The 18,472-nt window shown below is 49.4% G+C and overlaps 1 protein-coding gene across 1 annotated transcript; it reads right to left on the reverse strand.

The window, feature by feature from the left end:
* Positions 1-437: 437 nt before the first annotated feature.
* Positions 438-16,268, reverse strand: IRF4 (interferon regulatory factor 4). The gene is made up of 9 exons (XM_054190484.1): positions 16,191-16,268; positions 14,266-14,560; positions 13,575-13,761; positions 12,691-12,779; positions 11,993-12,134; positions 10,109-10,216; positions 8,432-8,785; positions 4,271-4,383; positions 438-2,289 (listed from the first exon to the last, which is right to left on the reverse strand). The coding sequence occupies exons 2-9, from the start codon at positions 14,467-14,469 to the stop codon at positions 2,146-2,148; spliced, it is 1,341 nt and encodes a 446-aa protein (XP_054046459.1). The 5' UTR covers positions 14,470-14,560; positions 16,191-16,268; the 3' UTR covers positions 438-2,145.
* Positions 16,269-18,472: the final 2,204 nt, after the last annotated feature.

An 18,472-nucleotide genomic window follows, 5' to 3' on the forward strand; every position in this document is an offset into this window, starting at 1 on the left:
CCACCACCTCCAGCCCCAGCAACCAGCCCGGCAAGCGGCAGGTCAGAGAGTCCCCAGGTGCTGGGCTGGGCCGGGAGGACACCAGTCTGGTCCCCAGCCCCTGAAAGCCACAGAGGGAGGGGAGCAGAGCCCTCAGGTGCGTGGCAGCACCAGATCCCCAGCTGCAGGGCTCTGCTGCATCGTCCGCGGCCTGGGAAACCCTCAGCCAAAGGGCAACCTCCCTGTTTTCCCTTTTTCTACTAACCGTAGCTAGTATCGCAGATCTTTTCACAAGAAAGAAATCCTTACCTTTTGACCTTTGCCTGCACTTTTGGCTTAGAACACAGTTCCCCATAGACTTGGCCAGCAGTGCTGCCCCAGGTTCACAGTGCAGAACCGCAAGCGTTAGATTTGCCCCGCTACTGAAAACAACACATACGAATCGAGTTGGTAGCGAATAAGGACTTTATTCTAAGATGTGAGCTGAAGCAATGAGCATATGAAGCAACGACTACTAGAAAAAAAGGGAAAAACACGTAAAATATTTGTATCGTACCAGTTCAGTTTGAACAAAAAAGTCCCTTTCAGTAAAATGTACGCACAGGCCAAAAGCATATGCAGAAGCTCTGAAAGTCACCTAGAGCAGTGCTTTTAACGTCTAAGAAAGAAGTCTCCCCTATCAAAATCTTTAAGCCAGGAAAAACACTTCAAGTAGCAAAGAACACAAAAGTTAAAATGATGTGTTAATTCTGCTTGGCACTGTGGAGAAGACGGGGGATAATATATCCCAAAAAGAGTACGCATCTTTAAGATGTATAAATTCAAAGTCCCTAGAACACAAGTCTGCTGCCAGACCAAGTACCGTTTTTTCTTCCTCATTTAGAAATTCAAGCGAAGTATGTCTGTTAAACATCGGGAGATCGCGTTCTGGAGTTAAAGCTAGTAAGATGACACGGTCTGCTCGCCAGCGAGGAAATTTCACCGACACGCATACCCAACAGACCTCTTCATCTTTATAACAGCACCCTACCATTAAAAGCTGCAAATTGCATCAAATTATACTTCTGTAAAATTTTTGAAAACGATCGTTAAACCAAGTTATTTCCCTGACTGTCTTAATATGGGAGGCCAAATGCTGCTCTCCTTGACCTCTCCCTTCACATTCATTTCTGTACCACTGGAAGGAAGCTGTGAGTGCACACGGAGAGCAGGGCTGGCTATGGACAAGTAAGAGGTGGTAGTTATTTTAACCTGGCTCACACGTGTGACACCAAAAAAGGGATAGCAGGACCACTTATGTGCTATTTTCAAGGTCTGTCAGCTTAATTCTAATGCATACATATATATAGGTGTGTCTGTATATATATATAAAAACCATAGTGGCTTTCAATTATAAGAGAAATGCAATTTATTTTTAAACCTGCTCTTCGGGACTCTAGAATTTTAGCGGTTAATCCACTAAATCCACAGGTAATATCAGCTGAATGGTCACTTTTCTTAACACAGTACCATAAACACATCAGCTTAAAAACTGCTATTATGGGGGCTAATCCAATAACAACAGTGGCAGCAACAAAATTCATTGTCAGGACAAATGTCAGTCAGGCATTAAAAAAATATGTCTCTCAAGAATTGCATTGTTTTTAAAAAATACACTGAAATATTCTATACAAGAATATAGGCATCACACTTATGAATCTAAATTTATAACAACTTACATGTATTATTAACCATTTACGTTTGCTACCCACCTATAGTAGGTACAGTTTCAAATTGGGAACACCGCAAATTTATGTACCTTCCCTGAGATCAGTAATCCAAAATAAATAGCCCTGCAAATGTAACACTGTAAACTCTGGATTTAAGTCTTCGGTAAGAATCAGTCCTCAAAACCCAAGGAGAACATCAAGCAAACGTAAACATAGCAATCATTTCGTCAGTTTTGAGTTATTCTCAGCGACAGTGGAACCCTATGTGAGATGTAGCATCCAAACGTTGAAGACGTGTCATTTGTATCATACAATATGGTTGTCCTAGTTCACTTTCCTATCATTGAACCCCTGAACACATCCAGCTGTGATGTGGATCTCCAAATTGCGACCCAGATCCGCTCCTCCACTCTGCACAATCTTTACAGTGCCTTTAAAAACACTCTTTCTGAGGATCTTATTCTTGAATAGAGGAATGGCGAATGGATCTGTGATAATCCTCTGGACTAGTCACAAGTTCTGGTAAATCATAGCCTCTCAGAAGATGTCCACTGTTTTGTTGAGCAAAGTAATACAGCTGCCTGGCAAACATTGGTTCAACCTTAGGAACAGACAAAATGTTAATCAGACATGTGACACAATTTCATGCTCCTCATCTTAGTTATTTACGGTGGGTTTAAGTTAAAAACAAGGCAGGACAAAACAGTTCTGCTTACCAGAATGGGAAAACGAGTTCAGTGGTCTCACTAACCTCTGTTTTAAGCTAGGCTTTGCCCGTTCTGCTGCCAAGTGCCTTGCTAACTGCACACACTCCTTTACCTCCACAGCCTTTGCTTAGAAGGGCCCGTACCAGTGAGACAAATGATGTATTAGCAATTGCAGGCCCTTAGCCAGCCCCTGGGTCTGAGCAACGTCTACAGGCCAGGCATGGCCACGGCCACTCAGCATGTTCAAATGCACACACAAAGTGCCGAAAGTCTCGTCTGCATTGCATAATACTTTGAGGACTTATCTTGAAATGCTGGAGCCCTCAGGTAGACTGAGATACGCCGCCAAAGGACTGTGTTCGAAATTAGACTTCAATCTAACACTAATGTTACTCTTGTTTCTGTTCATTCGAGCTCTGATGAGAAATCTGTTCAACCACTAAGAGGGATTTGTATGATTTAAGGCTGCCTTCACTTCTGTCTCTTCAGAAACCACCGTTCCTCCTCAGGGCTTTGGGTTCTGACTGCAGATATTCAAGTTGCGCACTGAGAACACCTGAAGCTCTGCTTACTCTCGGGGGACAGACAAGGTTGAACACCCCTTCTCCACAACCCTCTCCTGCTGGTCAGCCAGCTCCTCTATGTTAAGACACGGGCACCATTTTGGAGGAAAAATATGCTGTCTGTGCGTCCCGCGTCTGGGAAGGGAGAGAGCCAGAAGGGATCGCTGCCTTGGAGCAGCCCCACAGATCCCCCTTCTCTTCCTCTCATCAGCATTCGGAGGCAGCTGAGCACCTCGCGTCCCACCATGAGGGAGACAAGAAGGCAGCAGGGCAGGTGAGCCTGATACCTCCTGGGGCATAGCTGTTTGTTGGCATGGTGGAGCCTCACCAGCCCAAGAGCCAGGAGAACCCAAGAAGTTGAGGAGCAACTGGTGAGGGGGAAACAAAGCTCTGGAAAGAGCAGGAGGTACAGGCTCATCAAAAAGCTGATAGGACAGGTGATGGAGAAAGGCATTGGAGAAGGGATACAAGGAAGGAGGGATGGATAACTTGGGATGGATTCGTGAGCTTCCAACCTCCCACCCCAGAGACTCGCTAAGCAGCGGTGTGGCAGTACAAAAGCCAGGGAGCTGAGCAGCAGACACAGCTTATGACAAAAGGTTGAATTGGGACCCATGCTACTACTGAAGGGGCTTTTGAAAAATTAAGAGAGACACCAGTTTTCTTCCCAAGGATGCAATAAGCTAAGGCCTGCCACTAATGTGTGCATTATCACCTCTCTTGTGGTTTTACGGGCCAATACAGCCAATTTAGAAAGTACCTGGTCTCAGTCTCTGTCATCACCCTCTCTCAGATAGCATCCCGAAACACTAGCTTTGAGTGTGTGCGAACTGTGGTCAGTCAGCCCATGAGCTTGCCAGCTACCTTAACCCCGAAGCTGCACAGGCAGCCCCTGCATCCCATTAAGGGCTGAGGTCCCTGAGACGCAGGCTGGGATTCTGGATCACCCCCAGGTGCAGCCATGGTGAAAGCACCACGTCCTGCACCAGCCTGGAAGCCCAAGGAGCTGCGCAACTGGGCTGGCAATAACAACACAGCCCAGCTCTTCCAGGGTACCTTTCAGCTTTAGGTTTTGAAGGGATTTGCAAGAGATCACTGATGCTCTACAGAGTGGGAAATCAGGTGCTCTGCCCTACTGATGGCTGCCAGTCAGTCCTTGGCAGATCTGGATCAACCCCTGGTCTGGATAGTGCTGCATTTTCAAGCATTTATTACCTCCCTCACAGCCTACGCGAGGTAGAAAAGCCTGACTGGCAGATTGATATCCTCCAAGGAGTATGTTTCTTTTAGGTAAGGCAGAAGTCCTACTTACATGGGCTGTAATTAGTTTCCTCTGCCTCTGCGGATCTGGAAATTCCTCCCCAAAGCACAGAGCGACCTGGTATCTCGGCAGCGGGCGTCCATGGTGAGCAAAGGCTTGCAGCTCTGGGAAGAGAGAAAGGAGCATGCTGTGGGTTAACCCTGGCAGGCAGGGAAGCACCACACAGCCGCTTGCTCGCTCCCGCCACTGCGATGGGGGAGAAAATCGGAAGGGCAGAAGTGAGAAAACTTTTGGGCTGAGATAAAGACAGTTTAATAGGTAAAAAGAAAAAAAAAAAAAAAAACACAAAACAAAACAAAGGAAAACAAGTGGTGCAAAAAGCAACCGTTCACCACCAGCTGACCGATGCCCAGCCAGTCCCCAGGCAACAGCAACCTCTGGCAAATTCCCCCCCCCCAAGTTTTACTGCTGACCATGAGGTCATACGGTAGAGAATATCCCTTTGGTCAACTTGGGTGAGCTGTCCTGGCCGTGTCCCCTTCCCACCTCTTGTCCACTCCAGCCTACTCACTGTGGGGGCAGAGTGAGAAATGGAGAAAGCCTTGACGCCGTGCAAGCACTGTTCAGCAATAGCTAAAACATCCCTGTGTTATCAGCACTGTTTCGATCACAGATCCAAAACACAGCACCACATCAGCTGCTAAGAAGAAAATTAACTCTGTCCCAGCCAAAACCAGTGCAGGCCAGCAAGAAAGACTTTGTGGATGGCTGAGCTCCCAACAGAGGACCATGGAGCACAGTGGGAGAAGATGAAGTAACTCCAGGGGAGGATGAGAGAGGTCAGGAAACGGACAAGAGGTAAGGAAGAGAAACCGAGTTTGGAGACGTTCCCACGGATTAGGGGGAGCTAGTTATAACACTGCAATTTTTCTGTTTGCCTTGCCTCACAAGTCATTTCATATGCACAAACTGGGATGTTTTCCAATTAGTATTTCTATTGGGCCTCGACAGCAGAAGCTGCTGGAGCAGACACTGGAAGTAGCCAGGACCCACTCAAGCGGACACCAAACAGCAGCACTGAAACCAATGGCTTAGTAGAGCCAGAGACTCAAAGTCCTGCCAGGCACGAAATTCAGCCTCAGCTAGACACAGTCATGGAGCCACTGTCATCACTGTGCCTAGCGGGGGCCGGGGAGGCACGGGAAGGTGAAGGACCTTATTTAAGCCATGCACTGAGCCAGCAAAAGAGCCTGCGTCTTCTGCGCTCCTGCACTCTATTCACTAACCCACACCCTTGCACAAAAGGAAAAGGTCAAATTATTGACCTATTATTCCAATAATAGGTCAACAGGTCAAATTATTGGCCTATTATTCCAATAGACAAAGTGTCCCCTACGAAAGATAGCGGGGGAGGCCTTTATAAGAGACTTCCGCTTGGACTAAAATCACTACATTGTGTTTTAGACACTGCATTTCCTTCCAGAAAAGAGAAAATTCCGTCTAATACAATATCCTTGTTCAAGTCGGCATTACATGCAGTATTGCTACACAGTTGATTGGTAAAGATTTAATTTTCATTTATAATTGTGTTCATGCTTTCTCGATAAAGTTGAAATTAATATTAAAACCAATGTCTTATAACGAAGCACCCCCTGCTATACAGGGAAAGGAGAGTCTCCAAACTTGGCACGACAAATGCACCTTTTCCCAAATACACAGTTGCCATTTCTACTCTAATCGCAAGCTTTTCAGACCAAGACATGAATTCGGTGGCTACCACAATAGCATCCCAGCCTGGCTTGGGACTACTGGTCTTATTGGGAGGGTCAGTTATAAGGGTAAAAAAACGCTTAAAACACAGTAAAGAATAGTTCTCCCCAGAGGCTCCCCCCAAAATCCCCTAAAAGCACTGTGAACTTTTTGGAGGTATGCCAGGATAGAAGAGAGATTTTTCCATAGGACCCTCTGCGCTTCCCTCCTTGCTGCCACAGGACTGGGAAGGACAATCCACCCAAGGCCAGTCCAACGCCATGCTGCTAATGGGGAACTTCTGCCCCCTTCCTCTTTCCCCCCAGTTTTACTTGGCCTCAGCAATTCTCCAAATCCTGAATACCTGTGGGAGCACCACACAGCAGCCCATGGCATGGACCTGGAGAAGAAAGCCTTTTCTCTCCCACCAGCAGGATAACCAGGGATGGAGGTCAGCCTCACGCTTCTCCAAACCCCTCCACTCATTCCATCTCCCTTTCCAGGCCCAAGCGCTTCCTCCTGCGCTGCAGGGCTCCCCCTGTGCCTCCCCAAACCTTCCCCATCTCCTGCTACTCCGGCTCCAGCCTCCCCGCCTTTCTGCCAAGCCAACCCTCCTCTGGCTGCCGCCCTCACGCTCCCAAAGTCTCCCTCTATCCCCTTACTCTCCACCCAGCCCAGTTTACTGCATTGATTATGCAGTACTCCCCAGAGACCATCCACCTGGTTTCTGATTTATTGCCCTTTCAGCCTTCTCAACAGTACAGGCTGCTCAACACGGGCCTCAATACTCCAGCGCAGTTGCATTGCAGGGTCCAGCTCCTCAACAGCGCCCTAATAGCTGTGGTCCACACTGGTCCTGCTTCTGCCCCTTCCTTTGCTGTTCAGTATTTCCTCTCCTGGTGGAGGTTTCCTGCTTCTCTCCCCAAGGAAGCCCTGGTTTCCTAAAGGGGGAATCCCCAAGCTTGCCTGCGCTCTGGGATTTCAGTACATTCAATTAACATGCAGATGTGATACACACATGGGCAAGTCACTTACAAACCCAGCAGAGCAGCAACACATGCAAAAACTCACTTTGCACACACCACAGACAATGACTTCAACCACATGCTTGGGTTTGTGCAGGCATTGGTGCATAAGTAATTTAGGAGGGGGGAAAAAATAACTATTGCTTGAGCTTATCTTTGGGGTTAAGTGTCTAAAAAGAGATGTCCTGTCAACCGTTTGGAAGAACCCAGAATACATCTAAAAAACCACCCGAGAAAAGGGAAAGGGATTTCCAAAACCATCATCAGAGGCAGAATTATACATCTTTAAATTAGCATGTGATTGAAGCCCAAGCCAATACCCTGACCTCAAATTCCCCTTTCTAACTGTCGATTTTCACATCCATATGAGATTTCTCTCTTCAAATGCATTTCTTGCTTGACCATTTTGCTAGGATGGTGCATCAAACTTGGAATATAAAGTAGGCTAAAGCTGTTGGTTTGGGTTTAGTGGTTGGGTTTTTTTAATTTTGCAAGGCATTATCCTCCTAAGAGACTCAGGCCAGTGCTAATGCCCTGTTCTAACAGGAAAACACACCAAACCATAGGCACTCCGTTCACCTGTCGCAATGCCACACACCTCAAAAAAAGAGGACAATGTATTCCTGCCGCCCAAGTTGTCCTCTGCGGCAATGACCGGCTCCCACCAGTTTCTCTGGGTGGGATAGCTTTCCTACCTCTAACTGCTCAGAGAGTGCTGAGAAGCGGGGTTGAGGCTTTGCCTCTTCTCTCCATGGGCTAGCAGGAGAAGGAACCGTCCTGAAGCATGCCCTGGCCCTCTCTGTTACTGATGCTCCTAATGGCCCTGTGCAAAATGAGACTTTCCCACATTCCTCTGGAGAGATAATGTACTTCCATGCTTGGAGCCATCTGAAAACTCCAGAATTTGTGAAATCCTTTTCACCCCACCAGATATCTTTTAAACACTGCCACAGACTGAAAATAAGGCTTTCTACTGAAATCCATGCTGATATTTTTATACTCTGAGCAAGATCTCAGGCTCACTCTGGGTCAGGTTGAGAGCAGCACGAGTGCAAACCACAGACCTGCCCAGGATCTACACCAGCAGATCCAAGATCAGGATCCACTTTCCTCTGTCCCTCAATACGTGGAAAGACTATTTTGTTAGGTGCCTCCTTACGCTTCTGAAAGAGATGTGAGGTTTGGGGAGTCACCAGCCGAGCATCGGTTCACTCCTGCTGGTTTGTGCAGGGGCATTGAATGTGCACTGAGAGCAGAATTAGACAGGATTATTCAGGAGTTAACTACCCCTTGACAGGGCTTGCCCACAAGAAGGAGCGAGGGGTAATTCTTACTGTAACTTGTCAGGTAATATGAAAAGAGCACTCCCGTAAAGCTGATGTGGGGAGCGACCGGGTGACATCTGCGGAAACAATGTCAAAACCATAGTGGGAATTACCTGCTAAAAACTGCTGAGTATCAAAGAGTTTGCATGTTTGGTCCCGCTCCAGCTTGTTGGGTCGGTCACTGCAGAGCGCCAGAGGCCCATCCCAGTAGATCCTGCTTTGGCAAAGTCTCTTAGCGTAGAGGCCATCAGGTGCCATCCACAGTATTACTCCTCGTTCCAGGTGGTTCAGTAGTTTTTCTATGTTCTTCCTCTGGCCATTATCCTCTGGATAAGGGAAGATAACTTGCTCCAGGCTGCTGACCTCGTAACTTTGGCCATGGGATATCCTACAACCTTCAGGACTGGAAGTCGTCACCTCCTTTACCAGTATTTCACGGTAATATAAGCAGATGTGGAGCCGACAATCTACAGGGGGGCAAACAAAAAAAAAGAATCACTGTGATACATTAGTACAAATGGTTTATGTTTCAGATCTGTACTAAGGCCAAGAGACAAGTTTGCATGAGATTTCTGAGCCTAGTTGTCACCACCACCCAGAAGACAGGCTCACATTAGCAAAAATCATCTAAAGACTATAAATACTAAAACTTTTGGGGCACAGTAGCATTAATACGCTCTCATTTTATTATAAGGGCTACTGATGTGGGAATTTGGTAGGAACTAACGTCCCGCAAACTTCACGCTTCTGTTTAAAAGGAAAAGTCTGCACACAGAAAGTTGTTGTTTGTCACATTTTCCAAGTTCACATCACAATTAAACCCACCAGCGCAGCACACTTCCTCAGATTTAATCAGGAAGTAGCTGTGTTTCTCCCCAGATTTTGCATAAAAGAGGCTTCTGCACGGGGGCCCTGCGAACTTGCACTCGGCTGCCTGAAGAGAAGCGACTGCTGGCTCCAGCTCCAACAGGGCTGCACCTGAAACCCCCAGCCTTACTTTCAAATGGCCATTGGACCAACTCGTCTGACCCCTAAGAACTCACACAGCACTGAATATATATACATATATATGTGTGTGTGTAAAAAAAATACATGTGTGGGTATATAATATAGGTTTATATATATATACAAACACACACACATACATATATACATACATACATACCCTGATTCAGGAGAGCGATCCTGCTCCAGAAACCCACCGAGCGTCACGTTACAGGTTTATCCCTTACTTCTGAGAAAAGCACATTCCCACACCTTTTCCCAGAGTCGCTCAGAAAGTCCCCCAGCATTTGGGCATCCGCAAACCTGGCTGAAATAACTTCCCTTTTCTTTCCCAAATGTCTTTTTTTCCACCAGGAATAGCGAAGCAGAGCAAACCAGATGGCACCAGCAGGAGCACAGATAACACCAGCTTTTGTGGAGGCTCCTCCCAAATGAAAATCTGAGCTAAAAGTCACTGAGACAACCCCAAAATTTCCAGCCTCCCCTGGGAAGGCCTGATTTGGTGGCTCACCAAAGCAACCCAGCACTAAAACTGTGATCCAGCAAAGCACTTCCATTAACTTTAACCACCTCCATCCCTCGGAGGTGGGGCTACAAGTGCGTATGTATCCTGGAAAACAGACGCTTAAGACCATATACCAAATTCATTTATTAAAGAGGTTTCTTTCTTTTTTTTTTTTCTTCTTTTTCCTTTACATCAGAAAAGAGAGACAATGCCAGGGCAAGTCAGAGGTGGGAGTCTCTTCTCAAGCTCCCCAAATAGCCCGGGGGGTTACGGACCTTACCTGACAGGGCGAGGGCTTCACCAGACCTTATGCTTGGCTCAATCGGGATGCCAGGAGTCTGGGACTCAGGAGGGGCACAAGCATAAAAGGTTCCTGTCACCTGACAACCTGTTTTCACAAACAAAAGTCAGTGCCAGCTGCCTAAAACCTAAAAGAAAAGCTCGGGCAGAGATCACAGCGATGCAAAAGCAAGTTTTTCTGGGCCCCAACAGGAACTCTCTTTCTTCCCCCCTTCTTCTTAAAAAGGTCTTCTTTCTCAATTTTTCCAGGTATGCTAACTCTACCAATCTCTCCAGATGTTATTTGGGATGTATTTTCATCTGGGTATGCATGAAATACTCCCTTGGCATTTCAGTTTTCCCCCTAGTACTTTTTCCTTACCTAAGGTGTTATTCTATTACAGAAATAATTAACATTTTAAACTAGACTATAGTGCTCTTAAAAGTTGCCTGCACAAAATAATCCACTCAGTATAGGGAATTTTACTACAGACAGGTAAAACAATAAAGCTGGAATTAACACTGTTTAAAAAGCAGGTAAAGAACGTAGTGGAGCAGGAGATTACTAGGGTTTTATTACCAGGAGTACTATTAGACTGTTCCAAGAGATGCCTATCAGTAAGTGGATTATAACACAGGCAATTTATGATTTCCTTTGTTTCTTAATGTCAGTGAAAGTCTCCAGGGGATGATGCAAGTGACTTGCAGACAAGCGCACGCTACCTTTCCCAACGGCAGAACCCACCACGATCAGGAGCTGGAGCGATGCAGATACAAAACGCCCGCATCTTAGACCCCAACGAGAAACCCAATACCAGCCACTAACAACTGTCTCCAAATTCAGCAAAGCGCCCAAACGTGTGTTTAACTACTGCAGAGGACGCACTTCAGGGCAGGGTTCATTCAGCTTGCTAGCTTGATTTTTTTATTAGCTCAACTAGAAGCAAAGGACTTTCCCTAATAATTCTGATATACTACCAGCAAAAGTTGCAGTGCACCACTAAGCATTTACTTTTTAGCAGACCCAAAGAAACAGAAGCTTATTTCTCTGCACCAAAACCTCTAGAGAACTGTCCTCTGACAATGTAATATCTGCTCTAAGAAGTCCTTCCTCCCTTCCCATCCTTTCCTGCCCTTCTGAACCAGCTGCTTCTCCTCACGAAGCAAATGCCTACGTCCTCAGGTGAGTTATCCTGCAAGGGTCTACGGCACACAGTTCCCTTTCTCTTATATTTTATCCCCTGCAGGCTTCACCATTGCCCATTTTCACAATTCAGGCTTTTTCCTAAGGATGCAGTGCTTGGGAAGCCGTGATTATGTTAGGCTCTGGTACTGTGAGATCTTCGGGGAAGGGAACATCCCTTTATTCTGTTTCTGCTGTACCAGCCCCAAGAGGGACTCAATCCATGACAAGTTGTCCCATTGCCACAGCACTAAAATAAAGTAATAATTTCAGCTTTCCTCTCGGGAGAATAATGCCATTCTAATCCACAAGGCTGGAGGGAAAAACCTCACTGATGTGTGCCTCAAAAGGTCCAAAATCAGAAAGCAAAGCTAAACAACACATATTCCCGTTTGAGTTTTTGGGGGGGTGGTTGGTTGCTTTTTTATTGCTCAGGGCTTTTGAGACAGCTGAGGACTTTTGGGGGCTAACTTGTGATCAACTCAGAGGACTTCCACAGCCCACACACCGCACATATGATGGCAGCGAAAGCAAGAGCTAGGACAAAGGCTCTTGCCACGGGCTGTCTTTGAAGGGAGCCCAGCACTCCTCTCCAGCCCCTTCTGCTGATTCCAATGAAAGCCAAGAATGAAAAAACCCTGAAATCTGCGGTCTTCCTAGGTGACCAGCCTCAGCCAGCAACCCTAAACGGCAGCATCTTACCATTTTCACAGCCGGGCCCTTGCCAGTGATGACTGCGAGCTGCGAAGGGGACGCTGGGGCACTGGTAGGGGATGTCAGGATGCGGCTGCTCTGGGGCAAACTCCCTCCAGTTCCGTTCGTGGGGCACCATGTAGTTTGGTACCTAATGCAATTCAACGAGATATGCTTTTACTCGGCAGCTGTCACAGCTAATGTTCTGTGTTGCACCAACGTTTCGCATTCCAGCTCCTTGATTTCCTCTGCCAAAGCTGGCGGAGGTCTAAGCATTGCCCAGGCTACGCGAATGGCACTTTGCCACCACCACCAATGAGGCTTTCAAATGAACTGCTCACCACTGGTGTAAATAATAAGCGGGGTGGAATAACAAAAGGCAGTCCAAGCAGCGCTGGTAAATGTCTGCTTGGAAGAGCAAGGCTTCGTTGGGTGCTCACATTCTGGCATCAAGAGAATGGCAGTGCGCTAATATCTATGGCCCAACAGCAAAGAGCTATTACTCAGGGATAAACGACACCAAGGGAAATCAACCGCCCTGTGGCCTCATGTGACATTAGAAAAGCTGCTTCTCGATTTCTCAGTTTTCATAATAAAGTTTCTTCCCAGAGAGAACTGGAGAGCCACGCCAGCAAAGACAGAGGCAGTGCAGAAATGATGCTGCTCCAGGTACAAGCACCAGAAGAAAAGCACAACTAACGTCATACCTGAGATGGTAGTGAAGTGTAAGGAGACGTTATTGGAAAGGGATGGTTCATCATTAACGGTTGCTCCTCCATGCTGATCTGTTTTGCACCTATGTTCACCACAGGGATGAAAATAAATGATGTCAACCACATCTTAGGGAAATCTCAAAATGGCACACTGAAGACAAACCCGTACAACCTGCCTTTGAACAAGCAGAGGACTAAAATGCCCTCCAGCGCCTGTTTAGGACAGGATTCCCAGCTCTCCCTTGCAGGCAGCTCCAGGAGGCAGTCTGTCCCCAGACCTCCCCAGGGAAGTGCTGCCCAGCCGCACCCCGTGTGCCACGATGCTGTCCCCAGACCCTGCCAAGCCTTTGCCTCCCCCCTGGCACCAGGGGCTTCTTGGAGAGCAGGGTCTGCCCCCAGCTTCTGCCAAGGAGGCTGCAGGCTGGGCATCCCTCACCCCCGGCTCTTCCCCCCGCAGCAGTTACCTACTGTCCTGCTCAAAACACTTCTGCTCTTCCCTGTATTCAAAATCTAGATCCAGCAAGCAATTTTTTTTATTTTTTTTTGCCCGTCCCTCGAGCCACGTGCTTGGCTCTCGCTACACAGAACAGGCAGGGAGGCTCCAGCTAAAAGAGCGATTCCTCCCGCAATGTGCAGGGTGCCTGTCTGCATCTTCTGCAAGGGCTCCCTTTCGACACCGCGGCTCGAACGCCAGCAGGCCTCCTGCAGACCCAGCCTCTTAAGTCATCAGAACAAGCTGCACTTGAGCCCTGCATTTTGGCTCCTTAAAAGACTTAAAAAGACTGCGTGGCCAGTCCAGAAAAGCACGCTTCAGTCCTCATGTGCTTACAATGAGGCATATTCACACGCTGTTACACAGGGAATTTGAGATGCTTTACCTTTCTTAGCTCCTTCTGGCACTATTCTGTACACTTTATAGGGATCTGAGATGTCCAGCTGGCTTCTCTCCACCAGTTCTTCAAAGTCATTGCTCTTGTTCAAAGCGCACCTTAATCTTGTCTTCCAGGTAGGGGGATCTGGTTTATCAATGCCCTCTCTGAACTTTCCTTTAAAAAGAGCCCAGGCCTAGAAACATTTCAGATAATCAAAAGAACAAGAAAAAAGAAAAAAAGAAAAAAAAAAAAAGGAAAAGAATCAACTACAAGGTACAAGTCCACAATGCTTGAAACAGCATATATCTGTGTGCTCATATGCGCATGAATCTACTCCCTACAGATTGACGCTGAGAAAAAAGCAGCATGGTAAGGTAGGAAAAACAGTTTATCAGACACAAAGAAAGGGAGAAAATGATCCAAGATGAATGTGGAAACAGACGCGCTCCAGTCCCACAAGCGTTTAGCTCCACACAGAGAAGTGCGAAAGGGCGGGCTGTCTCATCCCGCAAACACAGGGGACACCAGGGCACAGCCAGGGCCACCAAGCAGGCAGCCGGCGGCAATGGGCACCCAGCAGGGCCATCCTGCAGAGGCAGGTGGCAAGGTCAGGACGGCGAGGGGCCACTGCAGAGCCTCCGGGCATCCCCCCTGCCCCATCTGTGTCCCACAACCCCGACCGCGGGCTGAGCCCTACCTTGAAGAGGGCAGCATCCTCCTCGCGGTTGTAGTCCTGCTTGCCGGCGTGCTTCCAAGGGATGCGGAAGATGCTCTTCTCGTCATTCTCCCACACCAGCCCTGGGTACTTGCCACTGTCTATCTGGTCAATCAGCCACTGGCGGAGTTTCCCGTTGCCGCAGCTCACCGAGTTCATCCCGCACTCGCCTGGCTCCAAGTTCATGCCACTCGTGTCGGGGGTTAGGCGGGGGGTTTTGGGGTGTCTCACCGAGCCCACTTCTCTGCACACACCCAAGCACCGGCTCTCTGGGGGGCTGCGGAGGAGGGGGAGAGGGGCGGGATGGGGGGATAGGAAAACCCACAGGTCAGGCACCAGCTGAAGTCCCTGCGTAGAGCCCCACCAGCAGTCCCCGCTGCCACATGTATCATGCCGAACGGCAGCTACAGCGTGCAGGGGGGGCCCCAGGGAGCCCGGGAAACACGGTACAGAGCCTCAGGAAACGAGGCACAGCCCCCTGTGGCCCTCCCCAGGCACCGCTCATGCTGCAGACTTTGACAGACTTCCCCCCGTCCCGACACTGTTTTGCATGAACACACACGGGTTGTTGAAATACTCATTGCAAGTGACTCAAGGCACGAAGCCCTTGTCCTGCTCAGACTTCAACTGGGGTTTTACTTCTTAAACAAAAAAAAGAAAAAATTACATTAAAATGTATTTGCATATGACCGTGCACATATGTAATGTTAGGCACATGCACACAATTTGGAAGGCTTCACATGCAGTCATGATTTATACGGCATCTAACTGTAACACCAAAGTAGTTTTCACAAGCTCACTAAAGCAAGACACATTTGAACACATGATGTCCTACACATATCTACCCCTCCAACTGCTCCCAACGTGCGTACATAGTAACATTCAAATCTATACATTGCAAACACCTAAAAGTGGCAAGACAGCAACCTATGGAACCTGGCACAAGGGCACTGTCCCCAGAGATGCGGGAACTTGCAGCCAGCCACGCAGAGCCCTAGCCACACGCAGAGGTGCACGCATGGACTGGGAGCAACGTGGCTCTGCAGCGACGGGCACCTGCTGCTAAGGTCCTAACGTGACGACACCAACACGAGCAATGGGGACCCAGTATCAGGTTTGTCTCCCCGGTCTAAAAAGTGCTTCAATGCCCCAAAGCTTGGTCTGGTGGCCTTTTCCCGCCTCGTTGTGCTAAGTGATACAGTGATTCTTCACTCACAGTCTTTGCCTCTACACACAGGGAGACCTTCAGAGACCCCTTGCCGGACGGGTGCACACTACTGTGGGCAGACGGGCAGCCCTGTCACCCCTTACACCCCTCCTCAGACGGCAGCATCCCCCCAGACACCAAACCCGGTCCTCCACCTTCTCCCCTGGGCGCGATGTGCCTAGGGGGCTGGCTGGGGCCGCGGCTCCCCCGCGACTGGCCCGCTGATGCCTGCACAAAACCCCCAGAAAGTCCTTCCCGTGCAAAGACCCCCAAAAAGTCCTTTCCCCCTCTTAGACGGAGTATGAAGTGCATCCCCCCAACCTGTTCCCGCGACCCTCCCCCGGGGCACAGGGAACCGGCAGCACCGGGGGCCGGTGGGCGCCTTCACCTCGGGAGCAGATAATGGGGCGGGTATTATTCTTTTTGCTTTAAATTAGGGGAGAAAAAAAAAATTTAAAAAAGAAAAAAAAAAAAAGGCCAAACGGCTGGCTCATGGTGCCGACAGCACCTGGAGAAGCCCAGATGGGTCACAGCCGAGGTGTCCGCACCCCCTACCCCCGTCTCCCTCCCCGGCCCGTCGGGTCCGGCGGCGGGGCTGCTGTGCCCGGGGCGGGGCGGGCGGAGCGCTGCGGCGGCTCGGCGGGGCGGGGGGCGAGCCGGGGCCGGGGGGAAAGGGGTCTCCGGGGCCGCCGTCGCTTACCTCTGTCGCGGCGCTGGGAGCGGGCAGGGGCCGCCGGCTGCCGGGGCGGGTGCTGAGACGGCGCGCACCGCGACTGGGCCGGCGGCACCGGGAAGTTTCTTTATATGATGGAGGGCGTCGTGCCCGGGCGAGGGGGGGCGGGGGAGGGGGGGGGGGGGAGAGGCGGTCCCCGGCCCGGAGGTGGAGCCGACGGAGGGGAGCGGGGACTTTGCGAGCTGGAAAACATCTGAGGGAGTGACACATCCCCATTGCTGGTAAACACACGCCGCGGGGCGGGGGGGAGGGGGGGGGGCGCGCAGCCCGGCGCCCTCTCTGCGTCCGCGTTGGTTTTTTTAAAAAATCTATACAGACAGACATATACATAAATAGCATGGGGAAACTCCTACCTATGGTAGCCGGGCGGCTTTTACTGTAAAAGACCCATCTAGCTACACCCACCAGAAACGTGCTAGACGGCGCCGGCCGGGCCCCCCGGGCGGCTCGCGGAGACGGCGGGGGCATCCGCCCGCCCACCCACCCACGGACCCACGCCGCGTCAGGGGCCGGTACCCGCTGCCCGCACCCCCTGCGACCCAGCCCGGCTTTGCCCGGGCCGCCGAGCCGGCATCGCGGAGCGGGGGATGTGAAATTCCCTCTTCCGAGGCGAGGGCTCGCCGTCGGGCTTGGGACTTGGGCTGTCTCCCCAGGGGGCAGCAGCCCGTAAGGTGTGAAATGGGGGACGAGGTTGGGGGCAGCAGCGGCGCCGGGACCCGCGGGCAACGAGCCCCGACGGGGCGGCAGCAGCCGGAGCTGGGGGCAGCCGCCAGCCCCGGCCGGGAGCGGCTCCCGCCCCGCCGAGCCCAGGGGATGCTGCCCCGGGAAAGCCCGTCTTTTAAGTACCGGCGGCGGAGCCGGGGCTGGGCGGTGGGGAACCCACTCGCAAAGTCCCCTGCCCCAACGTGGTGGGAGCCGGGGGGGGAGTACGAAGGAGCGAGGTCCAGGCTCGCATGAAAGTCTTTCTTACCGCCTTTTGGGTTTCAAACACGTGTTTCATGCCACGGCACTTTCTTGTTGTTGTTCTAACGTCTCCAACACATCTCCACATCCTTTCTGCTGTAACGTATCAGATCAAAAAACTAGTCATCGCGCGTTGTGCTGGCAGGCCGCCGGTGCAGAGGGTAACACGCAGAGTTTAGGATATTAATTGCAAATCTTCAACGCCATCTTCTGAAATTTAAATGTAATTATCGCCACGTTTTGAGGGAGAAGCGAGAAGTGCAGGCATTTTTAGATATCGGCTTTGTAACACACCATCCATCCTCTAAAAAAAGAATTGGCAGTCCCCATCCAAAATCTTTTCAGTCACGAGTTAAGGCACCTTCAAAACATTAAAATACGTCTTTGAGATTGGAGGTGACTGCCATGATAAATCAAGACGAGCAACCACAGCTTTACCAAAAGGCGTCTGAAAGGCTTTCTAAAAATCCAATTTCGATTCCTAGGGGCAAGACTGTGTGGTACTCAGGGCGCCAACTTAAGCATAAAACCATCTTGAAATATATCACTATAAAATGAACACTTCTAATGCCTTTTCTCTTTTGCAGCTTTTAAGACAGCAAATTCTGGGCCAGCATGAAACATGCAGATTTGATCTGCATTAGGTCAAACCCTTCAGGGGAAAAAAAACCGAAACATCTTTCTCAAATACTGGAGAATATTTTGGAAAAAAAAAAATAGTTGTTCTTGTCCAAAGAAATCCATGTATAGATAGAGACGTAGATGAGTTACACATTCAGACAGTACATATGTGGGAAATTACCTGGCTGGGTGGTTGGTTGCTGTGTTTGTGCAGCAAGAATTCTATTAGAAAACCCTCTCTGGTTGCCTAAATTTGCGAGGGGATGCATAAAGCCCCCTACATGCACAGTTGGCCTTTGCAAATAAGTCTTCTCATGAGTAAGACACGCTAATCTCATTAGCTTTGCTGACTTCGTTACTCGGGGTTTCTGGAAGCCAGCCATTTCCATTTAAGATGGCGAAAAGAAATGTAGGACTACTGTTATGGTCTGTACAATAGAAAAATCTGATAAATGAGACAACTGTGGTGTCTGCATTAAATGCTGCAGCAGCGTGCCAGTAAACTTTGATTTGGTGTATTCTGCATATGTGAAGAGACGATTCCTCCCTAACCTGCATTGCCGGTGACCTGACCGCTTACAGAACCTCAAGCCTGTTTATCGTTTTCTAGTGATTTCCACACAGTTGTGAGTGCCTGACCTTTCAAACCTTACCCAAAAAGCCCC

Source organism: Rissa tridactyla, chromosome 2, assembly GCF_028500815.1.
Source record: "Rissa tridactyla isolate bRisTri1 chromosome 2, bRisTri1.patW.cur.20221130, whole genome shotgun sequence".
In the NCBI taxonomy this organism is placed as follows: domain Eukaryota; kingdom Metazoa; phylum Chordata; class Aves; order Charadriiformes; family Laridae; genus Rissa; species Rissa tridactyla.

Bases quoted from the DNA above. Each gene is read 5' to 3' on its own strand.
- IRF4 (XM_054190484.1), bottom strand. From the start codon at position 14,469: ATGAACTTGGAGCCAGGCGAGTGCGGGATGAACTCGGTGAGCTGCGGC. The intron at 12,780-13,574 runs GTAAAGCATCTC...TGGTGAACATAG, and splicing joins GCCAGAAGGAGCTAAGAAAG to GTGCAAAACAGATCAGCATG. The intron at 4,384-8,431 runs GTAATTCCCACT...CTCTCTTCCCAG, and splicing joins TACTCAGCAGTTTTTAGCAG to AGCTGCAAGCCTTTGCTCAC.